Genomic DNA, 15,775 nt, shown 5'->3' on the forward strand with positions numbered 1-15,775 from the left:
TTTTTAAGGGAGATTGACATACATTTGGTGATAAGTATTATAGTTACCCTTATTCGAAGGATACACACCATAATCTTGTATTTTCTTGGGCTCACTTAAGCGACATTTTGGTGTAACAGCTTGCTACAGGGTTAGCACCTTTGGTTCTCTGCCAGGCGTGTGACTTTGTTGCTAGTGCAGGTTCGCCCCCACCACTCAACTCACTCGGCTTCAGGCAAAGGTCCTACAGTTGTGCATATCACACATCCAGAGAAATGATTTTACGTGTGGTCCTGGCTTCGAAAAGCCCACGATAATTCTGAGATGTTGCTTTCTTTTACGTTTATTATAAAGCAATTTGTTCTCTTTCACATTTATTATTAAGGAAAATTATGTGTTGTTCTGAACTTTTGAATAATGTTCCCTTTTAGGTTTCTTGCTACCAGTTTGACGTAGCCAGGCTGTACAGTTGAAATTACAACCAGACCTGCTCGTGTGTATCGGAGGAAACATGTGTCACCTGAACATCCCGTGAATGAGAAACCAGCCAGGGCTCATAGCAGGCATATACTTAGGTGACAGGTTTGAGCCCAGGCTGGATAGAGATAGCTGTTTAGGCTTTAGGGTTGAAAAATATAAAATAAAAATGCAATTTGTTCTACCTTGGCTAATGCAATTCACTTTCAGGATTTCAGGGCAAGTACTAAACTGTGGTTTGCCGGCGTGACTTTATAGATCTACTATATGGAATATAACAGGACCTTGATGTTGAAAACCTTGGCCTACTCGAGTAAGCTTGATGATGGTAGAATGAAGTTTTCCCGTTTCGGGTTCTTCTCAACAAATCTCTTTCTCTCTTTTTAACCTTCATGCTTAGGGAGCTGGTGCCCTTGTTCTGTAGCCTGTGCTAGGTGTAGGAAGTACCTTGCAGTTAGGGTGCACACAGCAACATCACAAATAAAATATGGGGGTTCTGTGGATGATGTCATCAGTGATGTTGTTTGAGATGTCATCAGTGATGCCACTGACCATGTCATGAGTGATGTAGTGTGTGAGGTCATAAGCAGGGTATAACTCTTGCACAAGGGGGAAACTCACTCTTGCATGGTGATTTCTACGGTCTTTGCTGATGGACCCTAGGACTGCCATGGAGAACTAGAAGAAAGAACCCTCTGGTACCCAGAAACGACTAAGGACTCTGCCCAGTTGACCCCAGGGCCAGTAGGTCTTCCCAAGGGCCAACGAGGCTTGCCCCGTAGACCACCTGAGAACCAGATGGGGAAAGCCCTGGACTTCTATGCCTAGAAACCATGACTAGGAGCTGTTTTTTCTAGCACAGGGGGCCATAAGATCCAGCTCCCTGAGGACTGCACCACTTTGGAGGTGGGGAGGTCTGCTGCAACTGCCCCTAGCGGCTAGAGTTCAGACCAGGAGTAAAATGAGTACAGGATTGTCAGAATCTTCTCAACAGGGCCTGAGTTATGGCATTTTACAGGATGGCAACATTTGACCTCTTTTTATTGATCAACCGCTTGGGCCTCTGTGACCATTTTCACCAATTACCACTGGGATGGGCCTGGGCCCTGGGGTCGGTGTAAGGAACATTTACATATTTACACCAAAGGAGGGGCGTGTGCATGGGACACCCTCCCACAGGCTCATTCATGCCAAAGGGGGGCCTTTCTCCCTGGGGTCTGATGTTTTTCATTTTTCCGAGGAGGGGACATGCGTGGTCCCACTTCCTAGACTCACCGCTTGTGCGGGGACCATACCCCCTGGGCCATATTCAGAAGAAAGAGAGCCAGTACCCTATCCCAGCCCCGTGAGAAGAAAGACCCTGGAAGCAACCATTTCTCCCTCCCAGTGTGGTGGCCTCGCCCCTTGCCCATGCCCAGGGGGAGTGGGGCAGCCACTGCAGAAGACTGCATGAGCGGGCAGGGAGAGAAACGCTCCGGCTCCTGCGGCCTCACACAGAGGTGTGGGCCACATGGAAGCCTGCGGGACAGCAAGGGGTGGACTCCCTCGACTACCCTCACGTATGGAGGCATGGGGTGGCCAGCGTGGGTCCAGGCACCACCCAAAAATGAAAACAACAATAGGAGGAGCCATGCCGCGGTAGGCTGTGCAGCAAAAACAAAGCAGCAGCGCTCCTCGTCACAGTGGGAGTCTATGTTTGCATATAATGTAGTCAAAATGTAACGCCCTCTAGTGGCTGTTTTCATTATTGTATTTTCACAGTTGAAAAGGTTATAAAAAATACTTGGACATTTTCTGCTCATTTTAAATCCTTCATTGATGTAATTTTTTGAAAATGATTATTCATCATAGTGCATATTCTTTATTGACAGTAATAGGTGCATTTACACATGTTGTTTATTATTGATTATTGAGTTTAAGTACAAAATGATGTTGTTAACATGTGGTTTGTGGATCTTGAACCTTTTACCTGTAAGTAGACTGACCTTACATGTTTATATGACCTCTTTCGGGGTCCTAAGGTGCTTATGTAATGTCATCTGTGGTATTTTCCATCTAAAGATTACTGTATAGTACTTAGTAGTCTGTGTGTGTAGTAAAAGTACTTCTCCTTTTCTGAAGAAAAAGTGCTGACTGGACAATCATTTATTGGCTGTTATAATTACGTGTCAGTGAGTGACAGCACACCCCTGAGTAGGCCTTGGACTGCTCTGCTTCGCTACCCTGAGAGACTAAAGCACTACAATGGGGTGCTTGGTTCCCAGTAAGGTGAATTGTAGATCTATAACGTGTGCAGGCCACACAATGAATAACCTGATTTCCTACAGTACAGTTGTGTCTGGTTTTTTGTTAAAACCACACTATTCTTTGTACATCCTTTCCTGTTTGAGATGCTCCTGCTGCAATAAAATTATTCTCTATAAAGCTTTCTCCTTCTTCTTTGAAAGTGTTATGTGAAGTATCAAATGACTACACTAATACTTAAAGCAAAACTGGATATGCACTGAAAAGAATGTGGATGTTTAAAGATTAAATTGCTAAAGTAAATGACTCTTAAGCATGAAGATAATGTGCAATGTATGCCGATAATGGATTGGATCTACACATGATGTCACAGAAAGCATGGTATTGTAGATCTGAAATTTTAATAACTGCTACTCAAACAGAAGATATTTACAAAACAGTAATAACTCACCATAGTGTTAGCCTTTGTTTAATATGCGTGGGGTTGTTTTTGATACTGGTTAGAATATGAGCTCCATCTAACTAGAGCAATGTCTCAAAGTACAAATTATCTTAATTCTTCAAGCTGCTATGTGCTTTATCATACCTAATAACTCAATAAACATATGTGAATGAAAACAAAATACATGAATATTTAATTCATACAATTATAAGCATAAAATCTAAGTGGCAGCCGAATTTAACAATAATTTTGTTGGAAACAGCTGCAGCCTGGCTTAATTAAATCCAGGCAGCCTTTGACTGTACTTAAAAGTATAACATTTGTTGCAAGAAAAAGACACACTAAACGGCATATTACACATTTTCTGCCACACTGTCTGCAGTTTGTCTAGGGGGCCGCACCCCTATTTCCAACGCCGCTGGCTTTGACTTGTTCTGATGATAGTGCATAGCTGGGGTGGAGTGTACTGCTTCCGTACTTTTCCTAAATCAGGCCTTTAAACTACAGCGCCTTCGGAGAACATAGCCGTGGCTCCATGAACATGCAAAGACACATTCTTACCCGTAGGGGTTGGGATCCGGTCCTCGGTCGGGGTGGCCACTCACCGCCCACCTTGAGACAAGGGAGACCTCGCCGAACACCCAGTAGGTGAGGAAGAGGAGGCTGCCGTAGGCGGCCGCAGACAGGAGCCAGCTGGGCCGGGGCTCGGCTTCTTCGGCGGGCGTGCTGCTGGGGTGATCCGCTTCCTTCTGGGCATTCCTGTCTGTGAAAACCCAGGTCTGTGAGTAAATACGGACTGCACATCCTTTGCAATACAACGGCCTTCTTACTGTAAACATTTGCCGAAGAACATTTTTTGAAATGCAAACGTCCTTTCATGCATATATGCTGAAATGATGTCAAAAAGAAAGAGAGACAGTGGAACCTTCATAAATTATAGCACCTAAGCCAAGTCACTCCCAATTTTAAATCGCCCCCAATGGTTTGTATGGGCGAAGTGTGTGCACACTGGTTAACACCCACTGTCACAGTGTTAGTTCATCAAAGAACTCAAGTAGTCAATACATAAACGCAAAGGTGCACCACACAGTTTTTAGACTACAATACTAATAATCACAGACGTAGATTTTCTTGGTTGTGATTTTCTTAATTCCAAAAGGGTGTACAATCAAAACACGGATTTTCGCAGCCGACGCGTTTCGGCCTCTAGGGCGAATTCTTTTGATCATGGGTAGTCGTCTTACTGGGTAGAATTTTTCTTTATCACACAAACGTCTCAAAAGGTTTCTTAAATAATAGTACTGTGATGCCACATAAATGTTATGTTGTGGGCAAAAGTAGTCCAAAGAAAGTTGTCTTCAAATATTTAACAAGATGTGTACAGTCAGTCCTCTATAGTTGCTATATAGTCTAAAGCTTAGAGGAAGATGGTCATAGAAATGGTTGTACCAGCAAGGGTGACTCTTGATGAAGTCCTATGCTCCCTACACCATCCTTCTTCGTACCGCACCGCGTGAGAACGGCTTCCTTCCCGGATTAAGGCACCTTAACATGACTTATAAAATACAGATGTGCTTTAAATAAACAGATCTCCTTTGCCGGCCTGCACCTGCAGAGCTTTTAAATCATAGAGTCACCAATTGTCAACTAAAACACAGAGTCAACAAGTGTCAACTGAAACCTGGGATTCTATGAGCCCTCTTTTGCTTCAGACCAACCTCTTCTGTTATCAAAGAGTGGCTTTGTTTGAGAAACAGCACCCCCATGCATTTGACATTGAAAGACCTGGAGTTATTTTGCCTGAGCCGCAGCAAACACTTACTGACTAGCAGAGCAAAGGTACCTTGACAATAGTTGCTATGTGTGCGGACAGCCTTCATGGAGTGCAAAGGCTAGTGTTACAGAGCTTGGAAACGCAACGTACATGGCTCTGCATGCCTGGAACTCCAGTGAATACATTCTGAAACTAATGTACTGCAATGGCGTAACTACAATTGCCACGTGCCATTCCCCAGGCTGCCCAGCTAAAAACAATAGCATTTGCATATTAGATCGGATCCCATCAATTCAAGATACAAGAATGGTGTTCTGAACACAAGCTGTTCCCTGTCTCTAATCTAATAAAGTAAGTTTGGTCTCCGCTGTCATCAGAGATTTTCAGAGGTTATTTATCAGTGCGACAGGAGTAGAGCGATACAACCGCCTCAGCACGTGCACCCCTGCGCCAAGTGTCTCCCTATCCCTTGCGTTGCATGTTAGCCCTGCAGGAGCGAGGCACACCGCCGACTTGTCAACGTCTAAATACTATATGACATACAAATAATCACCAAATAGGGAACAACTGTTCTCTCATTTCCATTTTAGCAAAGATATTTTGAGATTTTGTGACTATGAGTTTATGATCAAATCATCAAGCGAAAACATCTGCGAGGGCAGGAAATACAAGAAGCCTATTTTTCCAAAGTGAAAGGTTTCTATGTGGTAGGTCAATATAGAGCTTCCAGATTGCATTGCATGTTAATCATTGCTGTAGCCAGCGTGGGAGAGTTGTAAAGGAGTTCATCTAAACGCACTTCTGTGCCACGAGTGCTACTGATTGCTGGTAGCACCTGGCTCCGTCGTTGGCACACCGTCTGGAACCTCTGTACTATATTACCAGTCTAAATGTGTACATCTTCAGAGATTGTTATACACATGCACACTCCTCAGAAGTGTCATTGTTCCCTTGGTCGGTGCTAGAGTGCTCCATGTGCCTTGTTGCTGCCACTTGGGTTCATGATCATTTTTTGCAGCAGAATGGAGCTGCTGCTACTGATTGGATGGAGGATGTTGTTGCGTCTTGCGGATGACATGACCTCATCTACACAATTGTTGCTGAGGCTCTTCAGTGCTTCCGGTTGCTGCTTGGGTTTTAGAATATTTTATTTGGGGAGGAAAGGGCTCTTGCCCTCCAATTTTTTGGTGGATTCTAGGAAGAATTGGGGAAGGGAGATGACGTCTACTGGGTTTTTGAAAATTTTGCAAGTCTCAGCGAAGTACTGTCCTTTGATTGACTGACAGTTGAGATGGTCATCTTTGGGTGCTTTGCGCACGGCCTTGCTTCAGCTTTTGGAGAGTTTTGCCAAATTCCTAAAGACTGTGCTTGGCATCTTCAGAATGCCAGGCAGGTAGAGAGTGTAAAGTAGACAAGTAAACAATAAAAGTACATCACAGTCGAGGGCATTTAGATCCAACCAGTAGAGAAAGATGCTTTCCTGGCTGGCACTCCTCACTCACTCCACTGGATATGATGAGGTACAGTACAGAGAGGAAAAATACAGTTGATTGGGTTGCTGTTAATTATGCCCTCTACATGTTAACCGTACATTCTTTTCTTTTTATTTGGTCTCTTCAAGGTCATCAAAAATCAGAACTGCAAGACTCCCTTGCAGTTAAGTGGACTTTAAAGCCTCATCTCTTCTTGTGTATAATTCTTCAGCAGCACAAGACTGAAATTTATGATTTTGCACTTGGCTGCACAGGGCATTACTTTCTACCTCTTGGACTACTTCTCCAGATGCTTGACTCATTCTTCCAACACCCTCCGAGGTACCAACCAGGACGAGTGAGACATTGGGTCCAGCACTGGGTTACACAGAAGGTCACAGGTTTGAATCTTTTGTAAGATTTAATTATTGAAGGGGCAAAGTGACTGAATGAGTTCATCATATCTAACTTGGTGCACAGTGAGAGTCTGGCTCTACGGGGCACAGGGAAAGCTCTCTGGGCCGGTGGTGAAATGGAACGGGCATCATACCAGCCTGCCAAAGGAGATTCTCATTAAAGCTGCTAATGCAGGCTGAGGTAGGATCATGGAGAAGAATTAATGCTGCTTACGCTGCCCAATGATGAGTCTGTAAATAAATGTTGTACTTTTTACCTTAGATATGGTGCGGACAGCTACTTATTTCATTGGCGACGTAGATGGAATATGGAAAAAAACTAGAAGGGGTGCCGGGGTACCAATCCAGTATTATTGATAGGGCGTGAGTGTCAATGAACAACTTACATCAGATGAAAGTAGTTGAAGACATGATCTGGAGTTATAGAACAACAGAGCATTCATCAGCAGGCCGTCGTCATTCATGTGGTTGAGCAGTAGGAGACCAAGATCTTACGTGTTGATTAATACTGATGTCCGATTCCCTAGCAATAATGTTGATATTGAGAAGACGAAAAAGGAGGGTGGTGAGGAAACAGATCATTAGCAAGAATTTTTATGACAAAGAAGGGGAGGAAAAAAGATGGTAGTACAAGAGGCCAGTGGGTGAATATAAAAATAAAGGGAAATATAAAGTGCATGTATAGTTTATTCAAAACTGATGAAAGCTATCAATGTGGGAGAGCCACTAGCGTCACTGTTGAGGATGGAACAGTATTATGGAATATGGCAAGAGATGTAATTTGTGGTTAGTGGTAAACAGTATGATAAAAAGGGAAAGCGCATGCCCAGAAGGGAAGAAGCGACAGTAAGAGTGAAGAAACACGGGTGATGTACGGATAATGAGTTTCAAGAAAAGGAAAGATGTAATGAGAAGAAATCATTAGGAACAAGAAATATATCCCAAAATAGGACGACTATATTGTAAAACTGATGTGACCATCTTGCTTTATAGTATTTTGTTAATAAAAGAGGGAATTGTGCTGTAGACTGCTTGCTTGTTTAGGGTGTGGTGGAAATCACACCAATCTAGACTGCTGTCAAAAATGTCCCAGCTGTGACCCGGTGAGAGCGGTCCTTAGAAGCCTGGAGATGACAGCAGGCATTAGAGGTTCTTAAGTCTGTAAATAAAGCTTATAGTAATTCTCTTGGATCAGGTTTTACCAGCCAGATATTTCAGTACAGTACAGCACTGCATGAGCTGAGGGACCCTCCACATTCAAGGCAGCCCTTAGAGAATGGCGCACAGTTTTCTCCTCAGCACATACGAGGTCACCCAGCAGATGATGTCCATGTGCCCTGATTGGAATACATCAACTTCAATGCACTGCATTACAGAGGCCAAATCCTGCGCTGGAGCATGAGCGCCCAATTGGCAGGGTGATTTGAAAGCAGGCATACCATCCATGCGCTCCCATTGTTTTTGTGCTGACAACCTTCGTTGCACGGGGGGCTGGAACTGCAGCACAAGGGGACGCTAGGTATGACCTCTCAATACAATGACAGCCAATGCAGGGCCAACCGGACGCACTCGCTCTTTCACCCACCCTTCATATCACTGCATACCTTAGCGTTGCATGGTGTGGGGAAAATGTATAAAAATGCACCCCCTTCACCATGGCAGTGTAGTAGAGAGCAGCGTGAGATGCAGTGTAAAATGTGACCTTCAACCCTGACCACCAACTGGCCAGTGTATGTCTTCACCAACTCCAATGTCCTCATTGCCTAAATGTAAAATATTGATGAAGGACAACAGTATGCTACCATACGACAGTGCAAACATTGTTCGGAATAATTCCTGATATTCAGAGATCCCTCGGCCCTGCAGATCGGACTGCAGTGTGATCAGTTACCAATGGACTCAAAAAAGGGTTCAACTATTTAGCAAATGGACTGATGACTGGGGGTCTATTGATACATGGAGAATCCACAACCCTGAAGGCGGTGCTCATTCCTATTACTCGTGCATGCACGAGTTATCGGTTCGCCTGGATACTTTCTTATGCTCCACTGGCCTCCAGATGAGTACCTAGTGACAACATACTCTGACCACAACCGGTTGCTATTATCCCTTGACAGGACGATGGCCAGACCCTGTACCCCAACTTGGAAAGTCAATGCTGGGACCCTTGATGATCCAGCTTTCAAAGCAACTCTAGGGGACACAATCTGCAATTCCTTCAGAGAAAACATGGGTACGACATCCTCTTCGGTACTGGAGCGGGAAGCATTTAAATTAGTGGTGCCTGGCCTCTGCATATCGGTCACAGTGGGGACTCGGGCCCAAATCCATGCTGAGGTAGTGGCCCAGGAACGTGTCTTGACAAACCTGGAGATACCTACGAAGGAAGCCCCGCCAGTACAACACAGGTTGGGAGATGAAAAAGAAAAACACTTTGAACGCATAATATATATATATATATATATATATATATATATATATATATATATATATACCATTTCCTACTATATGGAGCAGTCACTGCAAGTGTGCGGCAGACGTGAGGGAAGGACGGACAGTAACCCTCCGGCCATACAGGCCTGGAGACTAAATGCCCCATCACCAGCTAATTTCATGCAAAAGCTCTTATCTACAAAGCCGTGATGGAAGAGACTCATAATGGGCTGACTGACTTGAGAGACCATTGGTCCCCAGTCATGGAAAAAGTACTCACGGACGAGGACTAGCATGAAGTCCTAAGGGCACACATTCGTACATCCTGCAATGCCCGGTTCCATCTCATTCAAGTTTCCTATATCCATAGAGCAAATCTTACACCTAAAAGCATGAATCTCATGTCCTCTGGGATTCAGGGACCATGTCCCCACTGCTTAGAGATTGGGGCAAACTTCTTTCGTGTGGTTTGGAGATGTATGGCCCTTACCTCTTACTGGGAAACAGTGGTAAACTTCATAACTCTTCTACTGGACGCAACAGGGTTACATTGTTGGCAACTTGCCTATTGGGCTTGTTTCATAGAAATAAAGTCAACACGATCACTTTGAAATTTGCTGACCTAGCCCTGATCCTTTCTCAATGCCAGATTACTTTGTTTGGGACATCTCGCAGGTGACTTACATTCCAGGGGTGAAGTAGGGAACTATCTAATTAGACTGCATGCAAAGGGAACGCTGCTTAAAACTGATGCGCAGAAGGGGTTGCAGAGCCCTGACCATGGACAGACATGGCACATGATTCTTCAAGCCTGCCACCAGTATAGATGATACAGTGCAGCTAATCCTGATCTCAGATGATGTTTCCACTGAGGAAGACTGAGGTGATATACCTCGGACTGTGAGGACATCTGGTCTAAAATCGCCGATCCAGGGGAATCCTCCACTCTCATTTACCGGATTAACCCGACACACCACAACCCTCCTTTGGTTACACCAGATGCTTTGAGTCTATTATCCCCCCGTTTATGGCACCCCAAATTGAGTTTCCATTACCCCTTATCTCTGATGGCAAATACTCCCTTCCCCACACACTGCTTCCCCTCCTATTCATGTGTTTGAATTCTTATTTACTGTGTGAGATTATCTAAACACAAATGGGTGCACTTACTTGGACTCATGGCAGACTGCCCTGTATTAAGTTGTTGTGGCACTGGTCCCCCTGTGTGGACCTTGCGGACTGGTTAATGATCTTGTCCACTTAGATATGTATTGCCATGATGTTAATAAAAAAATTATTCACATGCAATGTGATCAGTTAAATGTCGCATCGGTATGAGATTGTATAACCCTCCGCCAACAACAAACATGAGAATAGTTTCTGAAAAGCATTTCAATCATTGTCAAGGGAAATATACTTACAGACACATGTTGGAAATGACCCTTTCTTTCTACAATGCTTTCCCTTGACATTTTTCTTATGCCCCTCCTGACTTCCAGCTCATCCATGTATTAGCCTTAAGACTTTTGAGCGCTTTTGACTTTGCCATTCAGTGCCAGAGTTGTGTGCTTGTCATATGCATACTGGTGATTGGTATACACATGATTGCCTGATTTGAGTTAACTGTAGGGGCAAGACATATACCTAGGGCATGTAACTCAAATGCTCCTCCATGGGCTTGCAGAAATTGTTGTGTCATCCATGAAGGTAGCTCTTCAAACATGCCACAGGCTTGCCCTGGAGGGACCTGCATGTGTACAGGTTACTGTAGCTCAGCCTGGCATTTAAAAAGCTACTTGTCAAGGTTCTGCATGTCTCTCGCTACATTGGAGAACTCCCTGGGGGTAGGGTGCAGTGTTGAGAAGAGGCAGGGCATGGGCACAGGTGTGCTACATGCACTGGTAATAAATGGCACCGGATGGTGTGGTGGGTACGGTGGGGCCTGCTTCTCGCATTGATTAACATGTGGGATCCGTGGAAAGGCTATTGAGCAGTATTTCCTACGTGCAGAAGAGTCGCAGTATAGTGTTTGATATTCATGAGTTAGTAATGGAAAATCCTCTCCGGTTGTGCGAGTGGATTCGACATTACTGATGAGCAAATGTCACTTTGGGAAAGTGGGCATTTCTGTGCTTGTGGCTCTGTGTGCCTGGCAGTCTGTATCCAATTCACATCTGGGTGTTGGTAGGACAGGTACATCTGTGCATTCCTGATAGAAGGCATAAACTAGGGGCTCAAGGGAAACTGCAATCTTCTGACTCTGAGGGGCCTTCCTGGGACTGATACGAGGGGGTGGAACTAGCACTTGCATTCCAAGGGGCAGGGTCTTGGCCCCACTAGAAATATTGATCAAGCTTCTCAGGGTAGGATGGCAGACAGGATAACATTTGGAGATGGCCTGTGCGTTTCCAAGGTGGCCTTTTGAACTGATATCATCTTCAAAGGCCATTGTGGATATGACCACCGGGGCTCTGCCTTCAGGAGTTACTGATGCTTTGGGATTGGAACCATATTATACTGGTTTGACCCTGGGACATTAACAAGAGGAACCATTGGGGCTGAAGGGACTGCAACTGGATTATCCGCAGACTTGTGGTGGCCTGGGGTTTTTTGTGCTCCAGGAAGGGGACTATCACCTGGTGTATTTTACCTGGATGTTGCTGGCCTGCAGATAATTGCTAACTGTTGTGGCCCGGGTCCCTAAGCAATCTCAATGGGCTAGTTGGCTGGCCTCCTGTCCACAAGATCCCAGGGACAGAAAGGACCTCCCTGTTTCCACAAGATCGTTAGGACCAAGCAGGGTTCAGCAGAAACAGATGGAAGTGATTGTCAGTTGGGAGAAGGACTGTCCTCACGTACGCAGTAATCACACTGTTCAGAAGAATGTGCTCATAAAGATCAACTGCCCACCTGGAGTGCTGGAACAATGGAAGTGTTCGGGGAGTGCTGGGGAAGTTTGCTGAGTCCGAGGGAACCTCTTCTTGCAGCCGGAAACATGCCCTAGCTCGCACTCCATATCGTGTGGTGTCTGAGGGGTGTTGCAGGACATTTGCTGAGTCCGTGAGACCCAAGCTAGAAGCCTAGACTGTCTCAGGACTCCAGATCGAGAGAACGACAGTGCCTGCAATCACAGCCTCTGTCCGTGGTTGCTGGCTCCTGCTCCCCAGACCCACCCCACAAGGTACTTTGTTGTTGAGCATATTGTGACTGGACCAAAGGTATCTCGTTGTGCCTTGTGTGCATCCACGACGGGCTGAATGGAGCAACGTCAGCTTGCACCTCCGCCTGAGGGGAAACATTTCTCCAATTGGGAAGCGCAGCAGCTTCTGGTGTCACAGATTTTTGCCTGCGGGGGATAGTGATCCCACACTTGTGAAGGTGCTGCTGGATGTCTGAAGTCCTAGTCTGGAGGGATGAAACCAATTAATGGTTTCCTTCCAGTTTAAGTGGTCTTTGACAGACTAATCAAAGTGTTACCAGCGGCTGCAACGTGTATCGTTGGCTGGTGTAGTTTGAGTGGCTCAGGGGCTGGGTCACAAGGCATAGTCAAAACCTGTGATTTCTTGACCATTACTGGGTATGCAATATTGGGAATGTCGTGTATTATGCTAATGTGTTAGCGGGAAAGCGGAATACCTCAGAACAGCCTGCATGTATGTTTCTGCTTTTGATGAAGGAGAGATTGCTTGGATCAGGAACACCTCGGGGAAGTACACAGATGGGTTTATGTTGCTTGTGTGGCTGGGCTGAAGAGATAATGGGGCAAGTGAATACCTATGACTGGTACATATATGTTCATGCTGAATTGCTGCTAATGGGAGAGTTCGACAATTGCATATAACTGTAAAGTATATATCCAATGTGTATGTCATTTTGATTTCAATGTGTGTGTAATACAAAGACCTGTGTTTTCTCCATACAGTGTGGAGTCTTTTTGTAGTGTATTCAGTGTTTTGCAAGGGTGGTGTTGTGCCAATACTTTGCACTTTGACCCCGAGGATAGGCCTGGCTTCTCAAGGGTGAGCACAGGTTATTGGACAAGCAAATCATACTTATCCTATCTAGGACGGTGGATTCTGGCTTTGCTGGGTCTAACAACAAGGCTATGGCTCAGAGATTGAGGATAAATTGTGGGCTGCTGCATTGTTGTCCTGGTTGTTTGCTACAGAGGAATAATGCTTCTGTCTAGTGGAGCAAACTGTAATGTAAAACCAATTGACCAGGTCAAAAATTTTGACTTTGCATAGTGCAGGTACAAGAAGCACATAACATACAGGCGTCCACGTTTAGACAAAATTGCACCAATGGAGTAGGTTGGAGTTGTTGGGGTTTGCCTCACCCCAAGCCTAACTTCACCGTCCACCACTAACCTGCCAACTGGGATGGCCACTTGAACACTGTGGACTCCCTGGGGACTGTAGACTGGCTTCCAGTCACCTAAGGAGAGGCACAACATTGCCATAATGATTGTTGCTGTCCCACTTCGTTTGCGAAGAACCGTGATGGCAGCATTATAAAATGGTAGGTGCTATAATTGCTGCAAAGCTGTGACGGGAGCGGTGAGTGGCAGCAGCAGGAGACGTCAGTATGTTTTAGTTGGAGACTATCACTGTCAAGGCTCATTTAACATAACTGGCTGCCTGGTCTTTGTGATGGCCTAACGTCCACAAGACGGTGGGTGGAGCGGCTTTGACCAGAGCGCTTGTGGCTAGGCAGTTGTGAACTGGAGCAGTTAAGACTGTGCAGCCAGGAATTGCAGCTTGACTGACAAGATGCCTCCTGCTGGCATGGTACAGGAACTGGTTGAGTGAAGAGAGCTGCCCAAGCTCGGATAATTACAGCCGCCGACTGTGATAATTACCGCCTCCTTTTCTGATAATTATAGCCTCTGCTGTGGAGAGAGGCTACCTTCCCACTGGTGAGAAGCCTCCTGCTGGGATAGTCGCAGTCGGTCTGTTAGTGGAGAGAGCTGCCTTCACCCTGCATGTGCTGACAGGGAAGGAGATACATTAACAATGTTTCATGTCCTGAAGGCAAGCAGCATCAGCTCATGATCATGGCTGCTGATCCCTCCTCCTTCCTTTGAAGTGATGGCAGCAATATAAAATGGTGGGCTCTGCTGGGTTGTAATTGCTGCCGAGCTGGGACAGGGGTGGAGAGCGGCAGCAGCAGACGACAGCTACAGGAGGCAGCAGCTGCAGGAGGTGTCAGTATCTTTAGCTGGAGACTGCTGAGGCCATTTAACAATACTGACTGTCTCGTGAGTCAAAATAGATGCAAAGTCAGTCAGTGCCATGGGCAGAGGTAGAAGCAAGGGCAGGCAGAGCTAAGGGGGGTAATACCAGCAGCTTCTGAAGGCAGCCTGGAGAATGGCGGAGAACTAAGGACATGTACTGTTCATAGACAATAGTGAGTATTTTTGAAGCCAAATAAGCGAGGCTGCCCCCGAGTCTCAATAACAGTTACTTTTTGGGCATTTTCTTTGTATCTTGGTTGGTCCGGGGTGATGCTTGAGCACAAGGGAATGACAGAGGTTTGAGTGCTCTTGCTGCCAACTAAGCGAGATTGAGGCTACCATGACATTTACTACAGTTAGTTGCCTTGCATCCCAGTTAGCTACTGAGATACCCACATTGTACGTTATCAGGCACTAAGAAAGAAGCATACTATTCTTGTTTTCAAGCACTGTGGACCCCTATAACTTTGTAAGCGCACTTCCATGAGGCAAAGCCAAAAAACACCAAAAATACAGTTTGAGGTATTTAAGGTATTTACGTGCTGGGATTTTGAGGCACAATGGAGAAAACCACCAAGAAAAAAGAATCAGGGGATGTGCCGTTATTGGGGCAGCTACCATCTGCTGTAGAAGAAGGGAGAGCAAGAGAAGATAGTCAGGATTGCCCCGCAGCAACACTAAACATTATTCTGCAGGTGATAGGTGCTTCGCTAGAAGCATTAGAGAGGAAGTTTGATGCTCTGGTGACAGATCAGGAGCTGTGAAGAGAGGACCATCGCTGCCTGGTGGTGCGGATCACAAGTACAGAAAGCTCTCTAGGCTAAATCACCCAGGAAAGAGACGAAAAATGAAAGCAACAAAGTTTACTAGAAAAGAAACTAAAAATACTGGAAGCAAGTATGGAGGATGCGGAAAATAGTTTCCGAAGAAATTATTTTCGCATTACAGGACTGCCAGAATGGATATAGTGGGTCAGTGGAGGCATTGGGGGTATGACATATTTGATGGAAAAACAGTTGAGGGAGGTTATGGCTTAGGTGGGACACTTAAAGCATTATGCACTGGTAAGGGCACATCGGGTGCCAGGGCTTCCACCATGGCCAGAGAGCCGGCAAGGCCAGTAATTGCCAGATTACTCCATTTCAAAGACCGGGACCATATCCTAGTGCAGGTACGTACACTTTTAAGATCCCGAGATGGCACTCTTTCTTACATCAAGCGGTGATCACTAGAATGCACAACCATTGAGTATGGGTTTAGTAGAGGCGCAAGTACATTGTGCTTGTCAAATATTGTGCATCA

At 45.5% G+C, this 15,775-nt stretch overlaps 1 protein-coding gene across 1 annotated transcript in view; it reads right to left on the reverse strand.

Annotated features, from left to right (window-relative positions):
* CWH43 (cell wall biogenesis 43 C-terminal homolog) overlaps positions 1-15,775 on the reverse strand; it is a 433,217-nt gene that overhangs the window by 264,757 nt on the left and 152,685 nt on the right. The window contains exon 5 of the mRNA XM_086962659.1: positions 3,704-3,905. Within this exon, the coding sequence (XP_086818785.1) occupies positions 3,704-3,905 (202 nt within the window). The remainder of the gene's footprint in view (positions 1-3,703; positions 3,906-15,775) is intronic.

This window comes from Lissotriton vulgaris, chromosome 3_1 (genome assembly GCF_964263255.1).
Source record: "Lissotriton vulgaris chromosome 3_1, aLisVul1.2, whole genome shotgun sequence".
NCBI classification, from domain to species: Eukaryota; Metazoa; Chordata; class Amphibia; order Caudata; family Salamandridae; genus Lissotriton; species Lissotriton vulgaris.